At 41.4% G+C, this 25579-nt stretch overlaps 2 protein-coding genes across 4 annotated transcripts; both read left to right on the forward strand.

Moving 5' to 3' along the window:
* Window positions 1-693: 693 nt before the first annotated feature.
* On the forward strand, window positions 694-12900 carry cfap100 (cilia and flagella associated protein 100). The gene is made up of 18 exons (XM_065469434.1): window positions 694-732; window positions 2096-2207; window positions 2719-2876; window positions 2927-3057; window positions 3234-3400; window positions 8444-8544; window positions 8693-8903; window positions 8987-9051; window positions 9832-9995; window positions 10378-10458; window positions 10628-10797; window positions 10915-10987; window positions 11370-11412; window positions 11511-11665; window positions 11815-11944; window positions 12024-12226; window positions 12511-12604; window positions 12706-12900. Exons 1-18 carry the CDS (start codon window positions 694-696, stop codon window positions 12829-12831), a joined length of 2223 nt encoding a protein of 740 aa, XP_065325506.1. The 3' UTR covers window positions 12832-12900.
* A 1129-nt stretch (window positions 12901-14029) lies between these two features.
* Window positions 14030-25270, forward strand: ap1ar (adaptor related protein complex 1 associated regulatory protein). 3 transcript variants are annotated; one of them, XM_063499663.1, is made up of 10 exons: window positions 14030-14228; window positions 17681-17729; window positions 17819-17845; window positions 18155-18180; window positions 18278-18374; window positions 18555-18653; window positions 21680-21744; window positions 22200-22273; window positions 24137-24259; window positions 24558-25270. In XM_063499663.1, the coding sequence occupies exons 1-10, from the start codon at window positions 14158-14160 to the stop codon at window positions 24821-24823; spliced, it is 897 nt and encodes a 298-aa protein (XP_063355733.1). In that variant the 5' UTR covers window positions 14030-14157; the 3' UTR covers window positions 24824-25270. The 3 variants fall into 3 exon arrangements, with proteins under 3 accessions (XP_063355733.1, XP_063355741.1, XP_063355750.1); XM_063499671.1 differs by having other exon boundaries at window positions 21683-21744; XM_063499680.1 differs by lacking the exon at window positions 18555-18653 and having other exon boundaries at window positions 21683-21744.
* Window positions 25271-25579: the final 309 nt, after the last annotated feature.

Here is a 25579-nt window from a genome sequence, read left to right on the forward strand (position 1 = left end):
CTGTCCTAAAAGTCGCTAGAAGTCGTCATCGCCTAAGTTGTATAGTTTCTCATGCCTATGTAATTGTAACAGACGCTGTAGGAGAGAGAAATAACATTGTGGAAGAAACATAAAGTGAGTAAAAAAACACCCTAAAAGCATTCAGAATATATTTAGAACTACAAATTAAATTTCTTTTAGCAATTATTGTTTTTTTAATCTCACAATTCCAACCATCCTCCTTTGTCTGGACGAAATAGGCACTCTGGCAGTACGTGCTTTCAGGTCAAAAAGTCGTCTCCAGTAACACCAGAAAAAGTCACCAGATTTGTCGCTAGTCAATTTTAGAAAAAAGTCGCTAAGGGGATCCAAAAACTCACTAAATATAGCGACAAAGTAGCTAAGTTGGCAACACTGGGACCCGGCCCACGTAGACCGCGAGGGCCGGGTCCTCCAAAAGATGGCGCCTATGAATTCGGACATACCTAATGAGACAGGGAGGAAGCAAAACTGAACACACTAACATATGACGCGAGACAGTCAAAGTAAAACAGGAAATACACAAACATAGAGACAACGGAGACCAGAGGAACACATGGAACACAGGGGAGGCACTGAGACACAAACCAAGAGACTAGAAACTATCAATAACAATGAAATCAAGGAATATTAATAATTCAAAAACACAAAACACATGGTCACAGACTCGTGACCATGACAGAGCCAGAGGGGACACGGATCTCAGAAACAAAGGTAACTAAAAGAGAAACGTGGAACACAGGGAATTCACAGAGACAGAGAGCTAAGGCCATTAAACTATAAGTATAACATAAGCAGAAAACAATAAACCAAAACTATGAATAACAATAAATCAAAGAATATTAACTTTAACTAGAATTTACACATACTGGGTCACCGTGACAATTCAGATCCACACCGAGGCATTCCCAAGCCAGCCAAGCAATATAATATCACTATTATAAGCTCAGTCAGTCTCCTCCCGGTATTCCATGCCGGTGTAACCAGAAACAGCTTCAACAGTCTCAACAAACCAGTTTATAATCTGTGATAAAGTATTTGCCCAGTGAAGTATATTCAGGCTAATGTAGATACATGTAAGTAAACAAATAAATTGTCAAAAATACTGGCCGGTTACAGTACTGAGGTAAGCATCTCCAATGTATCTGTTAACTTCCTAATATCTGCATACACACACAGCTGTGAATGCTGACAGCATGGAAAGCATGAACCACATTGCATGGCTCATGCTTGTGGTTGTGCAGGCCTGGCTCTGCTAAGCTTTTGATGGAATACTTGTCACTCAAAGCAACTGGACTCGTAATTCACAACTAAAGTTGTTGTAAACACTTTTTTAGTGACAGGCTGTAAGATTTTTTCTTTTTTACCCTTCAAAGTTTACAGTTTTAACGGTGAACTCTACAGGGACTCTACACTCTCCAAGCTTCAAGTGGCCATCCAGTTTTTAGCACTTCTGCCTTGACATCTCACCCTCACCTTGAGGTCGGAGGTCACTGATATCTGAACACATCTGAGATTTTTAATAGATACACCTACAGTATCAATTTCAAAATAATACGTCGCCTCATTCACAAGTTATCATTCACAAACATAGGCATCCACGCTGGCCTATCAGCCTTTTATGGCTAATGAACTTCTCCATCTTCTAAATCGGCTGTGACGGATGACAACCAGGAGGAAGGAATCCAGGAACAGATCCAGATCCAACATAAGTCTCCGATCATCACACAAACACACATAAACACACACACACACGGGAAAGAGAGAGAGAACAAAAGGAAAATGTGGGGTCATGACAATCTAAGCAGCTTCACAATAAAATACTTACGTTTGATCAACCGTCTCCAAGAAATTAAAAGACGTTCAGTTCCTTTCTTTCCAAGATGCTTAGACTACATTGACCTAAGTTGTTACACAATCTCAGAAGAGGAGAGCCATTTAGGCACCACCTTCCGCCACCTGACACCCCCACCATGACCACCACTTATGATGGAAATTGCCTACAGATGAAGTATGGACTGTGCCTGAGTGGACATACAAAACTCACAGGTTCCCCACTCTCAGGGCTTTTCAAAAGGTGGGGGCCCAGCAGGGGGTGCTGGGGGGACAGGGGGCGGTGCCTCACAACCCTCCCCCTCTTGGAGTGACAGATTCTATGAAGGAGGTGAGAGGTGGCAACGAGTTCATCGGTGAGTTCTGCGTGTCTTGGTGAGCCTCCACCTGTTTGACAGGTGGGTGCAGCCTGGTCTATCTCAAGAAAGTCCAGACCAGCGGTCCCCAACCCCTGGGCCACGGACCGGAGTGTGTCGAGTGTGTAGATACCCTTCCTGTCCCTGGAGCCCTGGACCCCCTGCCCCACACCTTGTATATACATTCCACTGTGGATTTTGTAAATAAACTTCTGAACTCTTTTTTTCCAAAAGCCTGAGTCTGCATCTGAGTTCATTCCGTCCACCTTGACAATGATGGATTTACTGCTCTGTGAATTGTATAATGATGTTGCTGTTATATTTTGTCTCTCTGTGCAGGCCACGGCCTACTATAGCCCCCTGACTAAAGACAGAGTTGGGTTGCTGAGGTCGGAGTGATTACTGTCCTTCTACTTACAGGTGGTGGGTCTTGGAGGACAACTGCTTACCCTCTTGAGGATACTTGAGGGTGCATGAGAGTTTGCCCAACCAGTCTACATGTGTTTTGTAGACTTGGAGAAGGCATTCGACTGTGTCCCCCAGCGTGTCCTGTGGGAGGTGCTGCAGGAGTATAGGGTGTCTGGCCCATTGCTATGGGCCATTCGATCCTTATACAACCGTTGCAAGAGCTTGGTCCGCATAGCCGGCAATAAATCTGAATCATTTCCGGTGGGTAATGGGCTTGGCCAGTGCTGCCCTTTGTCACCGGTTCTGATCAGAATTTTGAGTTTGAAGCGGTGGGAACAAGAATCAGCACCTCCAAATCTGAGGCCATGGTCCTCAGCCGAAAAAGGGTGGAGTGTACTCTCTGGTTCAGGGACGAGTTCCTGCCTCAAGGGGAGGAGTTTATGTATCTGGGGGTCTTGTTCACGAGTGACGGGAGAAGGGAGCGGCAGATCAACAGACGGATTGGTGCTGCAGCTGCAGTGATGTGGATGCTGTACCGGTCCGTCGTGATGAAGAGAGAGCTGACAAGTCTGTTGTGGCCAGTCCCAGCCTCTATGCTGTTGCATGCTGGGGCATCAGGTTGAGGATCGCAGATGCCAACAAACTTAATAAACTGATCCACAAGGCCAATAATGTTGTGGGGATGGAGCTGGACTCCCTTAAGGTGGTGTCAGAGAGGCAGATGTTGTCCAAGATACGGACAATGCTGGACAACACCTCCCACCCACTCCATGATGTGCTGGCCAGTAACAGGAGCACTTTCATTACACAAGTGCACCACTGAACGACACAGGAAATCATTCCTGCCTGTACAACTCCTCTAATGCACAATACACAGTGCAATAGTTATACCCTTTGCATATCCTCTACAGTGTAAATAACAAATTACCAAGTTTTACAGATTAGAGTAAATCATATATATTTCATCTCAGTAATATTCTGGATTTTTATAATTGAGTTATTTGTATATATTTGAGCTATGTCTTATATTTGTAACTATTTAATATATTGTATTATTTAATTTAGTCCAGTCAGTTACTGTCCTTACTGTCTTGGAGCATTCATTGATCTTTTTTTTCACAAATAGAGGAAAATTAAAATGTTAATGCTGTTACCATCTTTGCATGAAAGACAAGTGTATAAACACAGCGAGGTCTGGTGATAGACATTTGGAGAATTTGAATAATGTCTCAATTTCTTTCTGTGCTTTATGTCAAGTTGAAGCTTTGCTCATTTCCCACTTAATTATTACTCTGTGTAAACTAGCATTAGACATGCTTTGGAGTGTCCTATATTTAGAAAGTGCCTTTCTGAATTCCCAGTTCACACAGCAATAATTAATTCAATTAACCAGATTGTTTTTAGAGTACAGACAATCACAACGCCAAATATAATCAATTGAGCATATTCATTTGAGGCTCTGCCAATCTCAGCCTTCATTTATTTAATATTTACATGACATGAGTATTATTTGAAATGCTTCTACAGTGTGTAAGAGTGAAAAAGTGAGACTTCTCATTGGATTTTATAGTCCTACAGCTTTTTTCCCAATGACACAACACAACACAACACACTACACACACTGCAGACAAAAATGCATGCAGAAAATGATTTTGAAGCAAAAGGTGATATCTTGGTAACAGTGCATTTGATGTTTTAAGGTTATGACTGAAAGCTCTGACACTTGTCTAATCAAGAATCATGCAAATGAACATTAATGTTAATTTGATTTTTTTAAGCATCGAAATCCACAAAGAAGACAAGGAGAGGCTTTTGTACCCTAGAACAGCGGTCCCCAACCTTTTTTGTGCCACGGACCGGTTTATGCCCGACAATATTTTCACGGACCGGCCTTTAAGGTGTCGTGGATAAATACAACAAAATAAAACTAGTACCGGTACCGAAAAAAGAAGATTTATTCATAACACACGTGAAAAGACCCAGGAAAACTGTGTTAACGATAAAAAACGATAACAAAATAACGCTGAAAACCGATAAAAACCCTGAAAACCATACATTTCACACCCGAGCCTCAACTCTCGCGGCCCGGTACCAAACGACTCACGGACCGGTACCGGTCCGAGGCCCGGGGGTTGGGGACCGCTGCCCTAGAACACTTTTTCATGTGTTTTCTTTAAACCACAATTACTGCTATTAAGAATGCATTAAAAAACAAGAAGCACTGTCAAAGCACAAACCTCCCATCAAGGCAGCTCACTCTCTGGAGTATTTACTTTGAAGGGAATAGTGTTGTATTTTTTATAGATTCGTTTTGTTTTGTTTGCTCTTTTTAAATGGACTTTAAGAAGTTTGTAGTGCAGTAAAAAATTAGATGAGGGTAGCATGGGAGATGTCTTTTCTGACTACACCAACATTAGGATAATATGTATTGATTTGTAAATAACTGGATATGAATGACTGCAATAAGTGCAACAACACTGTCTGAAAAGCAGCCCTAGATTGTCTGCACCCACTCCCCTCTCTCCTGAACTTCTCCATAAATGATGATCACATGAACCAAAGGTTCGCTCCTTGTTTCCCTTCCTTAAGAACGGCTTCTTGACAGCCACCCTTCCACTGAGAACATTTCTGATGAGGCCTCGGGGAACAGTAGATGGATCAGCTTAACGGTCAGATCGACTGTCAGCTCCTGTGTCAGGTCTTTGTTGGGCTTTTGGTTCTTCGTTAAGAATGTGACTATCAGACACTCTTCATCTGCTGTAGATCGTTTTTAAGGTCTGCCTCTTCTTTTATTCTCCTTCAGATGTCCTGGAGAAACACTAATCAAATACAGGAAAGTCGAGCTCTTTGGAAGCAAAATATAAAGAAATGGAATGACACTCAAGATTTGTACTGTGCTGTACATCTGTATGAAAATATTTCACTTTCACGGGTCATTAGCAGACCTCCTTACTGTTACTTACAGAAGTATGCACAGATATCACTAAACCATTTAACTATTAATATGAATTATGATGAAATGCTATAGGAAAGCATTTATATATGTGTGCATAATTTGATCAGAAGTGGATTTATAACATGTATTTATAATATATTATAATGCTTAGGCACGCTTACAAACCAGCCACACACTATAAAATGTTGGCTGCGTTTGAAACCCCGCTGTTCAGTCGTATGGACATAAGCACAGTCTGCATCTCTGAACAGCTGCTTGACAGCGTGGCAGCTCCAGCTCTGCTGTAACGTTTGCTTCATGACAGGAGTCCAGTTTTTTTGGGGGTTTTTTTTACTCAACCAACTCAGTTAAACTGTAAGAGATGGGGGTGGGGACTCAGTTCTTACAGTCATTCAAATCATTATATGTTCTGTGTGTAATCATTTCTCAGGTTAGATAGTTTGGGTTAATTGAAGGTGGCTGCATGGACTCTGATTGAAGGAAAGCGGTTGGTCTTGCCTTGCACGGAAGGCTGAATGTTCACCTCTTATATAATACCAAATATCCACTGTCTTTGGGCTGCATAAGCGGGGGAGTTAGAAGTAATCTGTACTGTTCCATAAGATACTCTAATGCACTTATAGCATTATATGGTAGTCTTATCTAGAGTACAAAGCATCTTTCTGTGCAGCTGTACACTTCAGAAAGTTTTTTCCCCTCTCTACTGGAGAGTTGAGGAATTCTGGAAGGAAAATGTTGGGAATTTGGAGAAAAGCCTTGAGCCTCTGCTTCTTTCTGATTTCCAATCTATCCCTGCTCTTGAAGCCATTCCTTCAAATGTGAATAAGACGCCATTTCTGTTTTCTTACACAACATGCCCCCTTCTGTTGTGTGAGCCAACACTCCCCCGTGTGTTTGCATTACTTTAACCTGACAATCTGACACTGGGATTTCCTACAAGCAAGCATAGTGTGTGGGCTGCTTTGTTGAGCGGAGATGTTCAGGGTCATGTGTGGATGCGTGGGAAGAAAATATACAGTATCTGGTTCTAAGTATATTCACTGATACACATGATGAAGTGAAAGATAAAGTGGTGGAGAGTTAAATAAGGACGAAACAGGTTCCAGCTACAAACATGTATTTCTTTTCTTTAATCTTGGAACCTGGGTCCCTCATAAGAAGGCAATCCAGTGCAGAGAGGCCTGAGATGGATTTTGTGATCTGTCCATGCCATCTAGTGGAGAACAAACATGGTCCACAGAACTGAAGAGCCAGCTTGAAAACCATTTCCTGTAATATGCTTACAGTGTTTCAGAATAACAAGGAACTGTTCTCTTAAATTAGTTTGTTTTTCATCACATTTACTAAATTAGCAATACAAATACAGACATCCTCCCTATTTATTTACACAAAAGACTTAATAATAAGAGAGAAATGACAAGGAGGCCCTGAAGGCAACATTCACCATGACAACGGTACACAGAGCCAGCGGGGCGGCTAGCTGCGATCTATACTGTTTACGTACAGCATTATAAGACGGTGAGTTAGCTTTATTATGAATACCAATAAAAATATGCCCTTAAATCTGTCTTTTGCAGCAGCTTGACCTTTTTTATTTATCATCGGAGGTAACTAACTTCGTTTATTTATCTGTGGTTTGGCAGGGTTTGCTTGCGTTTGCTTGCTGCTAGTGTAATCACAGGAGGACGGTCACATTTCAACAGCAAAGACGAGCCCTTACTTAGGGGTAAAGTTATAAAAAAGTGTATTTTTTTTTTAAAAGTAATTAATTTTTTACACTGTTTTTGTCGGATTTGACTCACTTACTCACTGTCTTTATGACACATTGACCATACTTTACTTTTGAAAAGCGTCTTTAACACATTAGCAGAAACTTGTAAAACAAAAAACATCGTCAGAAACAGAAATATTTTCTAGCCCGCTTTGCAAAACATTATTAGTGTGTCAAGTACTATAATACTATAATTACGTCTCTAATCTCTGGCGTCAACAAGACACTTTTTGCCCAGAACCTGCGGTCAGAAGAAAAGCAGTTTCTGAAATACTCACATCAGCCCATTTGGCACCAACACATACCAACAGACACCTTCAACGTCACTTAAACATATATACAGAATGCATGTTTAAGAATACTTATTTAACATATAAAAAAATATAGAGAAAAACAAGAATAACATCCTTTAAGTAATCATCTAAATTAAAAGCCCTAAGCATGTATGATCCTCACCCACACACAGGTGTTTGATTGGGCCTCTTCCCGTGACCTTTATATTTGTATTATTACACAGAGCCTGATGACATTACAGAGATCACGCCACGTTTCCAACCAAAATAGATCCAATTAGTATGAAAACACACACAATGCCTTTAATGATAGTAAATGTATTTTAAAAATAAAACTGTCTGTTATAAGGGGCATTTTATGACTTAGGAGAGAAGGTAAAACAAATAAATAAGATTAAAGAATCTTGTAGGTGGAAATTGCCAGGACGCCCTCACCAAAGGACATCCGTCTGGCTTTTAGGGTGTGAAACGTTCAGAAATGTAACTTCCTGTTCTGCCAACAATAACTTTGTTTTCTTTTCCCAGCCTGCAGCCACATTAAATGCTTAGCTAGTTCAACCCCTGATGTCAGAAGTACCTCAGATATGTCATCGCCACAGCTTAGTAAGCTTCTTTTATAAAGTCATCCTTTACACATTACAGTGTGCGTACTGTCAGCGCCTCATGCTTGGTTTGTGCTGCATTTCAAATATGTTTTCATCAGAGAGAAGAGAGATTCGTAAAATAAAATTGAGTTGTACAATAAAAACAAATAACAGAAAATGTTGCAACTTTTGTTGTTTTTATCTTTTATTCCCAATGTGTGTAGGGACAAGGAGGAAGAGAGGGACTCAACTGAGCCCGTTCAAAGTGCCAGACGGCAACAGCATTTTTCTGCTGTGTGTAAACGAAAGAGAGGACCGTAAAGAGGTTTGTGTGCGTGCTTTTGCACATTTATGTATGTCCAAATGACAGATTTTCTCTCCACGCATTATACTGGCATGGCAGCATTTTCTAAAAGTGAAAAATGGATCTTTGTTGTGTTAAAGTCATGCTGCTGTTCGCCCTTTGTGCTCAGGAAATGCGTAAATTCCTGGCTCTGCCAATTGATGAGAAGACAACCCACGCTGCAAGAGTGACGGCCAAGCTGAAGAATGAGCTGGTGGGAGAACTGGAGGACGAGGCGGAGGAAGAGAAGAAGGGGGGGAATGAGAAGATGAAGAATCTAAAACCAATCAAGAGTAGGACAGCTCCCACTAAGCAAACATCTGGTGGACGAATGAAACAAGGTAAGTGGAAGAGGAGTAGAAAATTCAAAATATATGTGATCAGATACGATCGATTTCACATGTTGTTTGTCCTCTGTCCCCAGAAAAAGTAACAAAAGACAACAAGCATGCCTTAATCTCCCTGGAACGACAGAAAGCTGTGTTGGAGGTAAATGATTTCAACAGTTGCTAATATGCTGTCATGTTTTTTGCATCAGCGCTCTGTCTAGTATTAATGGCGGATAGCTATCATCCAAACTCAGCTAGTGAACTAAAACAGGGCCCAGCTGCCCAATATTTGAAATTAAACTAAATTAAATTAAACTTGTAAATAAGCATCACTGACTGGATCACTGATGTTGTTCTAGTTAAATTAAACTTTTCCTCTGATGTAGCATTATAGATCCAGCCGAATGAGATAAAGTCAAGTTAATGCAGAAAAGGTTAATAAATCCTGTTTAAGTCTTCATTTTGGGTCAGGCCTACTGTTCTAACCTCACCTGGTGAATGTTCACGTCATTTAAACTCAGCGCCAGCAGCTTTTAATGTTTTCAGCCTGAGTTATGAAAGTTATGACAATAGAACTGAACACAGCCTTTTTATCATCTTAGACAAGGTAAACTGTAGGGTTTGGTCTAACCAGAAGGGCTTCAGCTGTGCTTAATTATACACGTATGTATAAAATCCTATTGAGTATGTGTATATGCATAAAATATGTGTAATAAATATGTGTATCTTCTTCTGTGTATATGCTTTTGAATGTTCCCCATGAGTTAGATCAAGCAGATGACTGCTGTTTAAATTAATGATCCACTTCTGTTCTCTTACTAAAGTCACCTCAGATAGACAGACAGATAGGGAAATTATTATTAATTACTATTAAAATAATATGCATCATGTAAGATTATACAAGTTTGTCTTCATCGTCTTCTCGCCCTCCTTTCCTCAGTTATCCGTGATGACAAAGAGGTCTGAGATTTTGAGGATGGACGAGGCCATAGCAAAAGAAGAGAAGTTGCTGAAACACCTGGAGCGGAGCACTGAGAGGGACAACGTCAGATTTGAAGAGTTTCTCAGGGAGAATGAGAAGAAGTCTGTGGAGGCCAGAACGCTGTAAGGATTAAACAGTGGCTGTCCTGTTAGCGTCTCTGTAAATTCAATTTAAAATCACATTTTCAGAAAATAGTGTTTTAGGGATGCACCACTGTGTACTGTAGGCCTGATTTTGATGGCGATCGGCATAAATCATGCTGACTGATGTCGATGTTTATACCAGTAGTACTCATAGATTTTAAAATAAGTAATTGTTTGTAATAATAAGAATGTTTGGTTGTTGTTTCCCAGCTCATAAAAGGAGAATAAAGAACAATCTGCAACAGTGTGCAAAAAATATGCAAAAAATCCTGAACACGCTTATTTCTGCCATACCTGTACAACATTTGCCTGATGATTAAAAGGTTCCTTTACAAATAGTTGTGTTTGTCTCTGCTGCCAGGTATGAACAGGAGGCCAGGTCAACACAGGAGAAGAACAATGAAATCAGGAGGCTAACTGCTGAAATACTCACCATAAAAAGGTAGCATTCAGATCATCTTGAAAAAAATCAAATGTGTGTGGGCATCACCCCGTCTCAGTCAGTCAGCATGTTTATCCAGAAGGTGAACTCAGAGGCGCTAAAGGTGGTTTCCCTTGAAGATACAGTTTTTATGTTGTGTAGATTTTAATGTAGTCTTTCTTCTGCATAGTGAACTTGCCAGGTTTGAAGAAATCCTGGTAGACTACAAGAGTTATAAGGACCTTCTATTCAAGCTGTCTCCTCCAGAGTGGCAGGAGGCCCAGAGGTCAAAGGTTATGTCTGGTAAAGGCACCAAGGAGGACCAGAACAGGGAGCTTAAAGACACTGCTATTAGGAATGGCAAGTAATGCCCAGTAAATCACCATAAAATAGGCAACAGAGACCAGCATGGCGGTACTCTGCTTAATGTCCTGCAATTGACTTAAATGATTCTTTCATTTATTAACATGCACGCAGGTTTGGAGACTCCAGGCAGACAGCTGACGTCCATCCAGGAGACCAGGCTGTCCCCAGCCCACAGTGACAGTCTGTAAGGGAGCACCAGCACTCTCGTTTCACTCATGGCTTTGTTTAATATTTCTGCACATCCACTGTTTGTGTCATAGTTTTTATGTAGTGCTGAATGTGGTAGTTAAGCACTTAGGAGCACCCTCAATTCAGCCTCTGTCTGAAACAAGCCACCCTCGTTGTAAGCCTTCACAACCTGTACAGGAAAAACGTGAAAATGAAAGACCAGCAGTGACTGGCAACAATATATGAGCTACATGAGCACAGTCGCAACAATTCTGCCAGAAAGAGGTTTTGTATTTCAAACAACAACCACAGAAAAACTAGAAGATCAAATTTAAAATCCTCTCCAGTGTTACTGTAACTACTCTCACAGGTGTAAAACTCTTACATTGTCATTGCAGAGTCACAGATCCTACATTGGACAGTGACAGCTCAGATTATGAGGTCAGTTTTTCCCGATCCTATCTTACGTTAACTAAAGGAGCAGCTTGAATATTTCTTCCCAGTACTGACAGTGGTGTGTCTTACCCGCCTCTCTGTAGGATGAGCCAGAGCTGTATTTCACTGATCCCCAGCAGCTGCTGGATCTGATGACAGAGCTGACGGAGCAGAACCTGTCCCTGATTCAGAACTCTACGAGAGTGGAGGAGACTCTGGAGCAGCTCCAACAGTCCTTGAAAACAACCAAGAAGAATCAGTAAGCATGTCACATGGCTCTGTTACATTACCCAGTTGCTAAATCTCTTTTTGCTTGCAGCTTCAGAGCTCTTATCACACTCAGGGTTTTACTGTTTTCTGGTTATTCCAGCTCCCCTCTTTTCTCACTGCTGGTTTCTTTCTGTCAAGTGAAAAGGATGAAGAACAAATTACAATGCAGATAAATGAAATGAAGGAGAGAATCGAGAAGGAGAAGGCGAGAGGAGCCAGGCTTGAGCGGAAGGTCCTTCTCCACGTGTCCCTGAATACACAGGACCAGGTAACACAGAATACACCGCTGCACCAAGCTGCACTTGGTGACTTTTACAGGGCCTCGTAATCACTTCGCTTACCCACAGGATGTGTTGCTGGATGCTCTGAGCGAGAAGGTGGCAGAGGTGCACCGCAGCTGCGTGGATGACAGGATGACAAAACTAAACACTTTGGAGAAGCTGGCCAACATTGAGAAGCGGCTGTCTTTACTACTGCAGAGCCTTGAGAGCATCCCTGAAGAAAAACTGGAGTTAATGAAGAAGATCAAGGACAGCGAGAGGAGGACCAGGTACTGTGTGCCTCAGTGGCTCAATGTTCCACCCTCAGCCCACTTGGCTATTGAATTTTTCACCTGTAAAAAAACATCTTGAAATATTTCAGTAACAGCTGCAGAACTGTGAGGCTCTATGAGTAAGAGAGCCAAGATCAATGGTAAAAACATAATTCCTTGATTAGAAACTAGCTTTTGTTGTTTGTTTTTTTTCTTCTTGAATGTATTATTTCCAGTCTTAGCAGAAATTACAGTGCAGTGTTATATAAACACCCTCCCACTCTCTCTACAACATGTTGCAGGGAGCGTGAAGACAAGCTGAGAGAGCAGAGAGAAAAACAGAAAGAAAGGATGAGGAGGTACTCGGAGAGATCGCTGGCTGACTCCAAGAAAATCGTGGGTCTTTTTCCATTGACACTATTCTCCAGTTTAGTTTTTGTGACTTACAACTTTTAAAGAAACTGATTCAGTTGCACACTTTCGGGATTTTCTTTCAGAGTGGGAAAAAGCTCATGCCCAGATATATGCCTGTTACCCAGAGAGTCAAAGTCAGCAACATGGACAGCATCCCGGCTCAAGATGAGATTCACGAATACCTCTTTGGCCCTGAGAATACGGACTGATAAAAAAAATACAAAAAAAATAACTGAAAGTGCTATCATGCCTCAAACGCAAAAGCTGAAGAGTGATCATGTATTATCACACAGATGCCACAATCATGACATGTCAGTAAGTCAACATGAGCTGAGATGCTACAAATTTAGCGTTGTAGTGCAGAATAAAGCCATCTGACTGTGGTAAAGTTTTTGGTTTTGTTGCCTTTTATTCTTAAGCTGGCTGATATTTTACTAATCTTATGCAATTAAGATCATTCAGAAAGCTGAGCTTTGAATATTTCAAATATGTTTAAGCATTTCAGGCAAAAGCTTCACATTTTCTGCATTCATGCTGCATTTTCTCTAGAAAATACCTTTTCTAGTTTCTTTATATAATTGTTTAAAGGTGCTTTATGTGAAGACCATGTGATATTAGAGTTTGAAGCTAATGTCACATGGACAATCCCGTATGAGCAGCACTTCAGTGGTGGGAAGGAAGAGCTCCCTTTTAACAGGAAGAGACCCCCAGCAGAATCAGACTCAGCAAGGGCCTCCCATATTGCTGGGCGGGAAAAAAGGCAGAACATGGAGACCACATACAATAAATGCTATAAAAAATATGGGTGAAAATAGTAGTTATTCACACTAGCCAATAAACACAAAGTTAACCTTCAAAAAAAACTTTTTGTCAAGTGAATACCTACATTTATTTATTTATTATATATATATTAGCAAAAACCTACCACACTGGTAGGTTTTCCCAGGTGTGTGACATTTAATTGCTTCACTCATGTTTGAAAACACACGTGTAAATTTCTCATGTTATTTTTGTAATCTCCATTATACCACTGTATATTTTCAGATGAAAAAAATGTCTGTTCACGCATAACAAACAAATTAATGAATCATGAATGAATCAAAAATATTCCCAAAAGCTATATATATGTTGATGATACTGGTACCCTCGGCAGTTTATATAAAGTAGGTCTGATTCAGACTGATTGATGCATCTTGGAGGAGTGGGTGAACATAAAATACATACCCTATGATCATTATAGTAAGATATTATTTGCATTATTTTCTAGCGCATTTATTTTCTCACTGAGTCATTTCTTTATTTCTTTATTTTTTATTTGGATTTTATTTTGGCCCTTCACAAAACTTCACGTAGAGGACAGCAGGTGGTGATGTTTCACGTTCATCTGTGCTCTGTCATCAGCCGGAGAGGAAGAAAGGAGGATGAGGAAGTGGCTGGAGCGAGAGGAGTACGTTTGGAGATGTAGCTGCCAACGCTAATGCTCCAGCAGCTGTCAGGCGATAGGCAGCCGGATCATAGGAACATTTGACAATGCGATGGGTAACTGCTGGGCATACTGTGTGGGGCTCTTCAGAAGAGAAACCAACAGGATCCAGCGAGGAGGCGGGTGAGTCAACTGTGAGCTTTAGCTGCCTGAGCTAGCTAGAATGCAAGCATCACCCGAAGAGGCGTTATCTGCTTGCTGATAAGGTTGGCCGGTAGTTTGACACGGCTGTCTGCCTGTGAGCACTTGGGCAGCTGTGTAGGGATGCTATTACTACAGACGGTGGTGTTGTAAATCAGAGATACGGGCCAGCTAGTTTAGCCTCTAGCTGTACGGTCTATAACCTGCAGTCAGCCAGTGCCAGTGGGAAGACCCCACCCCTAGTGTCAGGAGCCTGTAGTTTAGCTGTAGACTTGTGGTTTAGCTAAGGTCTGATAATGACAGCACAGCTGACAGAGCTTCTGGAGAGCTCACGCACAATCATGTAAACTAATATATGGACAGTTTGGCTGCTTGGCTAGCTGCTGGGATTAATTGCCTGTTTTTTTGCCTTAGCTTCAGGCTGTTGTGTCACCCAGTTGAATGTAAATAATTGATGCTTTTTAGTCTGACTTTACCTTGTGCTTTGTTAAGGTGAGAGAAGGCTTTCCACTCTACCAGCAACAAGCCTTTTCACACTTTCATCCATAGATTTATATAATGGAGCTGACAGTAGCGCTAACATTTTGTACCACAGTAGTAGTTGTAACTTAGCCCAAAGTGGCATTACAACAAAGGTGTCTACAGACTTTAGGCAGGGGCAGACCTAGAACATTTTAAAGGGGGGGGGGGGGGGGGGGGCAAGAGGTCTAGGCAAGGTACCACATACCTCTTCAGTGAAGTATGTGAAAATCCCCCAATATGTAAATGGAGTCAACAAAATATTTATTGTATCATTATCTGTTCTAAGATCATTTTTAGGTATAAATGAGACTAACATGGTTGAGTGTGGGTGATTATTTTTAAAGTAGAAAAACTGCTCACACTCTGCAGTGCTCACTGGACAAACGATAGCAATCCTGCACAGGCGAAAAATATTTTAGGAACATAGAAGTTGGGGGGAGGCTCTACAGCAGCCCCCTTCCCCTTGCCCCCCCTGTAGATCTGCCCCTGATTTTAAGTTTTTAAGTCACACTCTCACTGGCAGTCATTAAAATGAAGGGAAAAAAAACATATTTTTTTCTTTCTTAGGTTTGACTGTTGTAAATCCTAAAGGTCACAGCTCAAATCAATAATGTTAATTGGCAGTATTTGATGCAGGGCAGGTGAGGCTGTCAGGGCTCCTGGTACAGATGTCATTTAGCAGGCCGCTTTAGTGGAAGTTACATCTGTTTAATATAGCTTTCTCATGTACAGTTTGTTCCACATAAAGCATTGAACTAGCCTCAAGTCCTTATGTGGGTTGGGTCAGGAAGGCCATCCAGCTCTGCCAAATCAAACATGCGGAGCTGCTTGCTGTGGTGACTCAGCAGCACCCAAAAGTCACACAAAATAATGGATTCAGACTACATTTGAACACAAACTGTAAAGCCAACACTCAACAACCTGTTTCACAGGCCTGACAGTAGGGCTGCCACAAACGATTATTTTGATAGTCCACTAGTCACCGATTATTTTGCGATTAGTCGACTAATCAGATCATCATCCATTGGACATAAAACGTACAGCTTATTGCACCAGCATGCATCTGCTCTTATAACTATCATTAGCTTACAGCTTTAAGTGTTTAAAGTATGTGCTAACTAAAAGTAAAGACGAGATGATAGTTTATTAAATTTAAATGAAATTTGCAGATTGTTTCGGTAAAGTTTAATAAACTCCTTGCTATCTAAAATATAACGGGACACCGGAGTATATTCTCGAGCATCTCACACTTCTGATAATCAGCTGTCTGCTTGACGTTTATTCAGCCGTGTATAAACTGTAACTTTAATCTCAGCCAAACCGATTTACTCAGGAACAAATAAAATACTAAAAAAAAGCCAAACAATAACATTTTTAAGTTATCTAAGTGACTTATGTATGTTTAACCTGAGTAGCGAAAGACGGCGGTGGGTTTGAAAACGATTTGCCGGGAGTCCGGTGTTCTGACGGGCTCTAGTGAGCCTTGCCCCCGGCTAGCTATCGAGCTAGTGGTTAACAGACGTCTCCGAAAACGTCGGAGCGCTTTTGAAAATATGTGGTGTCTTGATAAACTGAGCAGATATTTGAGGTTTACACAGCTACATTCTCGCCTGAAAATATGTTAAACGTTTATTTTGTGACCCAGAAAGAATAATAAGAGTAATATTAAAACTAACTAGCTGCCGCCATTGTTGGAAACTGAGCTGGGCTGCGCTATGAATTCTGGGACAGAGCTACTTCTTCTTCTTCTTCGGGTTTAACGGCAGCTGGCATCCTTGTACATGCAGTGCTGCCATCTTCTGTTTCAGTCCGTTATTACACTCTTAAATCCTACTACTTATTCCTGCGTCTTTTGGGATCTTACAAAGCTTCAAACGACGCGTTGACTATTAAATCAGTCGTCGACGATTTTGATAGTTGACGTAATCGTGACTAGTCGACTAATCGTGGCAGCCCTACCTGACAGTGACACATCAATATTTATGTGGGAAATTTCACAATACAAAGTTCATAGATTTTGTTTATGCTAATATCTGTTTACCTACATACAGCTGAGACTTCTTCCATGAAACTGGTGGAACAGAAAAAACTTGCCTGTAGAGCTCCATTGCTTTGAGATTTGGCTATAGGTTCATGCTTTCTTTTTTTTTTTTTTAGTTCATTTCCTTTATGAAGCCACTGTTCCCAGTTTATGATGCCATAACTCTGGCATTGTGGATTCAAACATCAAATTAATACCACACAAATGAGTCCCTAGCATTATTTTAAGACCTTCACAAGGCTTTGTATCAGACCAAGGAGGTTTCAAGAAATGAGTATTTAGTTTACACTGGGTCTTTTATTTAGAAATTTTTAATTTTATTTTGAAAATTAAGCATCAGAATAGACCTGGTGTATATTTTTAGAAGAGACAGGAAAGTGAAAAGTGCTGAAGCTAATTTATATTTGTCTCATTCATTATACTCTAGATCAGGAATGTCAAAGTAATTTCACATCGTGAGCCAAACCAGTGAAACAGCCCTTTCTGTCAGTGTAAAGGTGTTTAACTACAAAATTAATCCCATTTAATATAAGAAGAAAGTTGCAGTTTTAGTAGTACGTCTAGCACGTCTCTGTTTTTCTACATGATAACGAAATGCTGCTGTAGTAAATGACAGAAATGTTTAATCTTGAATAAATCTATAAAATTAAAGAAAATAAAGTTATTGTAGTAATTGCAACTAAAACAGAGCAATTCACAGTAATTCACAAAAATGGTTTGGGTTTTTTTGAGTTTGTCAAAAATTTAAATTTTAAAGTACATAGTGGAAAAAATACTGGAACTTGGAACTGGGCCAATTCTGGTCCGCAGGCCTTATGTTTGGTACCCCTGCTGTGTGAAATTTATTTTTTTCTCTTCATTTTTCCTGCAGGTCAAAATACTTCCGCAGCAGCACCACAGGGGAGCACTACACAATCGAGGTGTGTATTTATTTGAACCTTTCTTAAGAATGACCGTTTAAGCTAATGCTATGAGTCTAACTGTGCTTTTTATTTATTTCTTTTTTCAGTTTGAGAATCTGGTAGAAAGTGATGAGGTAAGTTTAGATTTTACGAGCTAAATAAGTCTGTGAAAAAATGCTGTTTTCTGATTAAAAGCTGGATTATGCTCCTTGGATCAGACCGTCCATTATTGCCGTGCTCGGCTCATGATGGATAGAAAACGATGTGATGTGGCCATCCCTGTGATATGGGAGTAATCCATTTTTCCTCCCAGAGAGTAACTCGATTACTCTCCGCTCAGTCCCAGAGTAGCACTTCTTGAGTCAGTGCAGCAGGGTAGATGCATTTCTTAGTGGATTTCAGAGCTATTTGCTAAAAAGTATGTTGTGTATGTTGCGTTGCAGGCTGAGAGCCCCCAGCCCTGCCCGAGGTAAGAGATCCTGCTCGGATGTAAAGAAAAAGCTAATAATCTCTGGCATGAAAAAAGAAAACAAAAACAGTAATATGTGTTCTTGTTATTCCACCAGGCCCATCAGTGATGATGAGATCAAGAACCTCAAAGAGCACCGCTACGCTGCCATCTCAGACAAACAGATCCTCATAGACCAAAAGCTGCGAGCCGAGGTGAGGCCACCTGTCCACGTCAAGATTAAACAGCCCTCATTGTTTCATTTTGTGTTTGTTAACTTATTTTGGCTTACCTTTAATTTGCTGCATTGTTTTTTCTGTTTTTGTAATTTTCTGTTCTGTTTTTTTATTGTTGTTTTTTTTCCTTGTTTGTTTCATTTCATTATTTCTGCTCAGTTAGAGGCACAAGAGGAGAAGTTGAGGCTAGAAGAGGAGGCTAGAAATGCCGCCCAGCGTGAGGCCGCCAGGCTGGCACGTGAACGAAAATTGAAGGAGGTGAGGCGGTACTGAGCGCTGCCTTCTTTACCTTACTGCTCGGCTAAAGCTCCTCCTCCTCCTCTAAGCTGCTGGCCCCTCTGTGCAGAGACCTCCCAGGATTTCAATTTTCTGTTTTGTTTTTTTAATGTATTTTTTAAAGGGGACCTATGATGCCCATTTCCAGCTCCATTTTTCTTCTTGACCAGAAATCCAATAAGTTTATATAAGTCACAATATTTGTCTTTTACTGGGCCTTAGTGAAATAAGCCCTTCTGGCTCTCTTTCCCCTAAATTCAAGCCGCCTTATTGTGGACTGGTGGGTGGGGCTTGTGTCCTTGATATAACCACAGTAGGAATGCAGATGGCATCGTAATCTATGAAGAGAGTCTGGAGAGGTGGAGGTATGAAGCGAGACAGAATACATGTTTATGAATGAGAGGGAGGCAGATACAAAGCTGAAGATGCAAGAAGCAGAGGAAGTGAAGGTGGATGAGTTCTAATACCTGGGGTCAACCATTCAAAGCACACGAGAGGTGAAGAAGGGTGGAGCAGGTAGAGACGAGTGTCAGAGGTGATTTGTGACAGACGTATAGCAGCAAGAGTGAAAGGGAATCTTTACAAGATGGTGAGACCTGCTGTGATGTACGGTTTGGAGACAGTGGCACTGACAAAGTGACAAGAGGCCGAGCTGGAGGTGTTGAGGTTTCTGCCAGGATCAGGATGGACAAAATTAGAAATGAGTACATCAGAGGGACAGCTCAGGTGCAGGTGCAAGGCTGAGATGGTTTGGAAATGGATGTTTTGGACAAAAGATGTTGAAGATGGAGCAGCCAGGCAGGAGGAAAAGAAGTAGCCAATCTTAATTTCAGCTCACAGTGATTATTTTTGCACTAGTCCACCTTTCTCTGTTCAGCCTTCATCACTGTTGTCTGCTCATGGAAGTATACGGTTTGTCTTTGCTTGAGATTGTTGACTTCCCGTGGATCATTGAAATCCTTGAAGAATCTGACATTAAAACCAAGGAAACCTAGGTCTTATGTTTCCCTACCTTTGCTGCAGGTCGGCTGTTACATTTGGAGAAGGCTTGTTCAAGACTCATACAAAAAAAAAGAAAAGCCTGTAAGTTTAGTTGCCACTTGTTGTTATCCTTTTGCTTTTGCGTGGATTTACAGGGCGTGAAACACTAGGGGGCACTAAGGTCACAGCATAATGTGGCCATTTCTCCTTTTCAAGTCAAGTCAAGTGGCTTTATAGTCATGTCAACTAAGTGCAGTGGTACAGTGAAGTGAGACATGGTTGCTCCAAGACCGTGGCGCTACATATGACATATAACAGACAATCAACACAGGACTACATAAAGAGTGCAAGAAGAGTGTGCAAAATGGCAAAAAACAAACAAAACAAAGACACTGCAACACCAGACAGAACAGAGCGATACAGACTGTGCAATAGAAAAGTGCAACAATGACAGTGGGTTGTGCAAAAAGTAGCTTGAGGTAGTGATGTGTGTGTGTGTGTGTGTGTGTGTGTGTGTGTGTGTGTGTGTGTGTGTGTGTGTGTGTGTGGATAAGTGCTTGAGGTAGTGATGTGTGTGTGTGTGTGTGTGTGTGTGTGTGTGTGTGTGTGTGTGTCAGTCCAGTTACTGAGTGTTGAAGAGTCTGACGGCTCCGGGGGAGAAATTAGCACAGCCAGATACATTAGAGTAGAAAAAGTTGAAAAATTGCCAAAAAATATATATATTGCATAGTAGATCTCAACTACATATAATATAGCAGCAAGAAGACTAAACCTAAAATTACTAACTGCAGTAAATAAATGAGCTTGCTTTGGTTGCTGGGTGGGGGGGGGGGTCATTTAATAATGGTGGGACCGTGGGGGAGTTGCTGTCAGCTGTTGTCAGGCAGAAACCCTGTACAGGAAATGTACATGTGTGAATCAGGTTGTTTTCTCTGACACACTTCAGGCTGCTGGAAGCAGATGTACTTCTTTACTTTTACTTCAGTGTTTTGTACCTGTAAATAAATCCAAAGAGGTTCATTTTATTTTCATGTGCAGCAATGAAAAGCTTTTAATACTTGAGGTAGTGGCGTGCTGAATAGTATGGCAACTAGTAGTTATTCCATGTATAGCAAAGTCCAAGCGTACCTTTTCAGCATTGTTTGTTCTTACTTGTCATTAGTTGAGGCTGGGTTTTGAAATGGTGCAGGAACCTTGTTGGCAAAGCGAGCAAAACAAACTAGGAGGAGTTTATTTGCGTTACAGCAGAGAGGCAAAGGTGCCAGTGGATATAAATCTGGATATGGGCTTTATTTCTAAGGTCAAGCAGGGAAATAAGAAAAAAGGTCCATAAAAGGGCTGATATTTACAGTGATTACAGTCCCTGCAGGTACATTTTTACAAAGAGAAACTAGACTGTTGGCATGTAGCAATAATCAAGCAGGAATTTTGGTCACTATGGTGGTTTCATATGTACTCTTCAGCTCATGTGATCTAAAGCAGCGGTCCCCAACCCCCGGGCCACGGATCGGTCCGTGAGTCGTTTGCTACCGGGCCTTAAGAGGCTCGGGTGGGAAATTTATGGTTTTCAGGGTTTTTATCGGTTTTTATCGTTAATTTTTTGTTGTTTTTATCGTTAACTCGGTTTCCCTGGGTCTTTTCCCGTGTGGTATGAATAAATCTTCTTTTTTTTGGTACCGTTACTGGTTTTATTTTGTTGTATTTATCCGCGACACCTTAAAGGCCGGTTCGTGAAAATATTGCCGGACAGAAACCGGTCCATGGTGCAAAAAAGGTTGGGGACCAATGATCTAAAGAAAAAAAGGAAAACTACCAGGACTGCCATTTGTCTGTGGTCACATTCCACTGCTCCTTTGGTGTTGCTTATTTTTCTTTTTCTTCTTCATCTGTTCAAAAATGTCTGATCACATTTTTCCTTGATAATGCCAAAATTGTTAAAGGCTTTCAAATGAATCCAGTGTGTATTTCAATCCTGTGAAATTTCTAATGAGATTATCTTTTTAGTTGATCTGTGGTGTTTTTGTCAGCAGCTGTCTGCCCAGAGGACACGGGGGAAAGCAGATGGCTCCGGGGGTGAAACCCAGCAAAGAAAGTGAGTCAGTTAAGTTCATTAGACAACAGCGTAGTTGTTGAGCTGAGGACAAACTCGGGTCATGGGACTCTGCAGGAGGATTTAAGTAACGGTGTGTTTGTTGAAGAAAGACTGGAAAACCAGAACTTGCAGCCTCTGGCTAATCAACTGTTTAGTCATTAACATTTATGGCTGAATTTGCCTGGAAAAGTCTTATACCATGTCTTTTTTGTTTTTTTGTGGAGGTTCAAAACACACATATGTGTAATGAAGTGCACATTAAATTTGCTGCTGCAGCCAGGCAGTGTGTAGACTGCAGAGCAGATTTTAGTGCTCCAAGCTGTCCAGTCCGTGTAGTAAATACTTCATTCGTTTTCACTGCACATGAAAGCAGCAGAAATAATGAAAGTACGCTGGACTGGAGGGATTCCTGTGCTTTACTGCTGCTAAATACGTCTTATTCTCTTTGGTTTCAGACAAACCTCTGGGGAAGATTTTGATGCCTACCTCCAAAATGTTAAAGCCCAGTCTGAAGCTTTCAGGAGCAACAGTGAGTGAACCATCTATATGAAATTTAAGGCTTTTGTCAACCTCTTCCCAGGTGCTTTTTTTTTTAAAAACAGAGCAGAGAAACATAGCGTATCTAAACATACTAGTTTTCTTTAGAAAGCATTAGTTATTTCTGTTTGCACACAATGTACGAAATATTTCAGAAAAACAAAAGTGACCGGGGTTGTGACCTTGTTATTCTGCCTTAACTATGACTTTAATGCTCAAAGCTTGTAAAATCAAGTTAAAACCGAGTGCTAGCTTCGATTTATACACCGTATAAAAACCTGATGGAGGGTTCAAGCTGTTACTTGAGAAAGCATCATACAAAAAAAGCCTACAAAACAAATCAGCTTAGACTTGAGAAAAAGAATTGACAGAAGAAGAAAAAAGAAAAAACAGAAGAATGATATACAAAGTTATCACAGTGTTTCCAAGTGTCAAGAACTGGAGTGGGGAGTATCATCAAGAAATGTAAAAAGACAAACACACAGTACAGAACACGCCTGGCAGCGGTGGGATGCAAAAGACTCTAGAAAGAAAAATGGCGAGAGAACAACTGCCAAGACACCCGTGAATGACTTAGCCAAGTTTGAAATTGTAGTCTGAAGGAGACAATCACTATAGACCTGCACAGGAATGAGCTGCGAGGTTAGAGACCAGGAAAAACTTCTGCAGAAGACACGCCTTCAAGCCAGACTGAGGTGTGCTAAGAACGACCTGGAGACAAATAATCCACACTAGAAGAGCGTCCTTTGGTCAGAGGAGATAAAACTACAGCTCTTTGACCACAGACACTTTGCTGATGTTTGAAGAAAGTAGTGAGCACTGATTGGATGAGCTGACGGCTGCTGATTGGTCCGCGGATCATGTGGCCGCATTCAAAATCCCTCACCAGCAGTTGTCCCGGGGCAGCCACTGACAGCAGCAGCAGACCTGACCCTGGCCTCCAAAACCCATGAGATTTGTGCCTGTGACTTTTTGCGGTTTTCTTAGTTTTCTATATAGTGTGTACATTAGTTTTCATTGTAAATAGCACTTTGTAAATAGCACTGGAACAGAAGGGGTGAGCTGCCTATTGTTTCCTTGCACTGTTTTCTCCTGTTTATCACAGTTAGGGAGTTAGGTGTAGCGCTTGTCTTTTGTTTGGTTTTTGGTTTCACATAGGGTTTAGATAGCACCTCCTCCTGACTTAGCTTGTTTTGTTTGTTATTTTGGCCTTTGTTCACCCCTGAGCTTCTTTATTCCAGTGTAGTAAAAATAAACCACCATTCATAAAGAAATTGGTTTTCCCTGTGTATGGTTTTGGGGACCAGGGCGGGGTCAATCTTCTCAAACTTATGTTGCGTTCCTGTACCCCTAGACTGGGGCGTAACAGTGAGAGTTCTACAACTCCAAGGACACCGTCCCCACAGGGAAACACTGTGGTGGGAGGATTATGAAGAAAGGAGGATACGTGAAGATTTTAAAAGAAAACCTCGAGCAGTCAGAAACAAACCTGGGTCTGGGTTGTATCTTTATCTTCCAACACAACAACGACCCAAAACGTGTCGCTCCTGGTGAAGAACTACCTCCAGTGAGCCAGTCAGTAAGTGAACGTTACTGACTGGGCTGCACAAAAGCATTGCCTGTCAGGTGAACTGAACACCAGGGTCCACACTAGAAGACCATCAAATCTGGAGGATCTTGAGAGATTTGCCAAAGAAGAATGAGCTGCGGTTGCTTGGAGGACCTCTGCAACTTGTTGAAAACTACAAAAACCGACTGCCGGCTGTATCGGCATCGAGAAGATAATCATTTTGTTGTACATTGCGAGTATATATTCATGAGAGGTCAGGTTTACATGCTTTCTGTTTGTTCCCAGGACTCCCGTCTGACACAAACGTGGTGACTCCAAACACGGAGTGCAGCTGGGATTTCACCACCAAGACCCGCTCCACCAACGATGATGGTACCTCACTAGATCTGGAGTGGGAGGATGAGGAAGGTAAGAACATTCTGACTGAAGTTGAAAAGTTTGATTAGGATAGTGGTGCATGTGATGAGCCCTCTTTTTCATAGAATTCCAAGAGTATTTTAATTTATTTGAAAACATATTTTGCTCTTTTGTTTTCATTTCTCTGCTGCTACATCTGTCATTTATATCCAGTCTTTGCCTGTGTACGTTTCAAGGCAACACACTTATGTAATATATACGGTTTGTGACTTCCACCGTGGACCTTCTGCTGTTTGACATCAGTTACTGCTCTTCTGTCAGAATCAAACCTCATGTCTCTGCATTGTAGGAATCAATCGCGCGCTTCCAGTGTGGGAGAGGTCTCGAACAGAGGAGGACATCTTGCGCGCAGCCCTGAGGCCAGGCGGCAAACAAATCAACAGCGGGCCGACCTCAGCCTCCGAGGACTCCACCGCACTGGAGTGGGAGAATGATTTTGTGAGCACCCACCCAGAGGACACTGCAGAATTCGAAGGGTTTGTCAATCCTGTCCTAGACACTCCCTCTGAGGACTCCTCGGACTGCGGCCTCAGGTCAGACAACCAAGACAGATAGTGTCCAGCACCAAAGGAGACATTGGCGGCCCGCCTCCTCACGTCAAGGCTCACCAGCTTTTTTGCCTCATGAAGTGGAAATGTCGTTCCTTACATGCTCTTCATACTGTCATGAAACTGTGATGCTGCAGGAACATGTATGTACCTCTGCAGTACAGAACAGTGTGGTGACGTTTATCAGACTCATTTTTTCAGTGCCTTCATTTGCTAAACTAGACGACCATTTAATGAATTGTAACTGATCAGTTGTATCCACGACCGTCTTACACATTGTTCAACAAGTGCTTTTTATCTAACGCACCCAGGTGATCGTATACAAACCAATTTATCACCAACCAACCGGGCGTGAAATGTTATTATATTAGCAGATTGACCCTCCAGTATACTGACTGGTGTAACTGGACACATTTCAGTGCTTGTGAGTGAAGTAATTGTGCAGGAAAATCTACACATTGGTCATTTTTTACTCCAATGTGTAGATTTTCCTGCACAATTACTTCACTCACAAGCACTGAAATGTGTCCAGTTACACCAATGTGTAGATTTTTCACAGTTTGTGGGTAAAGTAGTCATTCTGGATCATTTAGGTACTTTTAAAATCCCAGCGGGCTAATTTGTTCTTTGCATTTGACCTATGCTAACTATTTAGCAGCAGCGAACAGTCAAACAATACCTGGGGACCAAGTGCAGTACTGAGGCCAACACCTCACTCAGCACCTCAGTGGGGAAAAGGCTGGTTTATTCTTGGATCTCTTTA

This window comes from Pelmatolapia mariae, linkage group LG2, assembly GCF_036321145.2.
Source record: "Pelmatolapia mariae isolate MD_Pm_ZW linkage group LG2, Pm_UMD_F_2, whole genome shotgun sequence".
NCBI classification, from domain to species: Eukaryota; Metazoa; Chordata; class Actinopteri; order Cichliformes; family Cichlidae; genus Pelmatolapia; species Pelmatolapia mariae.

Coding starts and splice junctions, on each gene's coding strand:
- ap1ar (XM_063499663.1), top strand. CDS start 14,158: ATGGGTAACTGCTGGGCATACTGTGTGGGGCTCTTCAGAAGAGAAACC. Junction 17,730..17,818: donor GGGAGCACTACACAATCGAG/GTGTGTATTTAT, acceptor TTCTTTTTTCAG/TTTGAGAATCTGGTAGAAAG. Junction 18,375..18,554: donor ACCAAAAGCTGCGAGCCGAG/GTGAGGCCACCT, acceptor ATTTCTGCTCAG/TTAGAGGCACAAGAGGAGAA.
- cfap100 (XM_065469434.1), top strand. CDS start 694: ATGACAGAGCCAGAGGGGACACGGATCTCAGAAACAAAG. Junction 8,904..8,986: donor TGGTGGACGAATGAAACAAG/GTAAGTGGAAGA, acceptor CTCTGTCCCCAG/AAAAAGTAACAAAAGACAAC. Junction 11,666..11,814: donor AAAACAACCAAGAAGAATCA/GTAAGCATGTCA, acceptor CTTTCTGTCAAG/TGAAAAGGATGAAGAACAAA.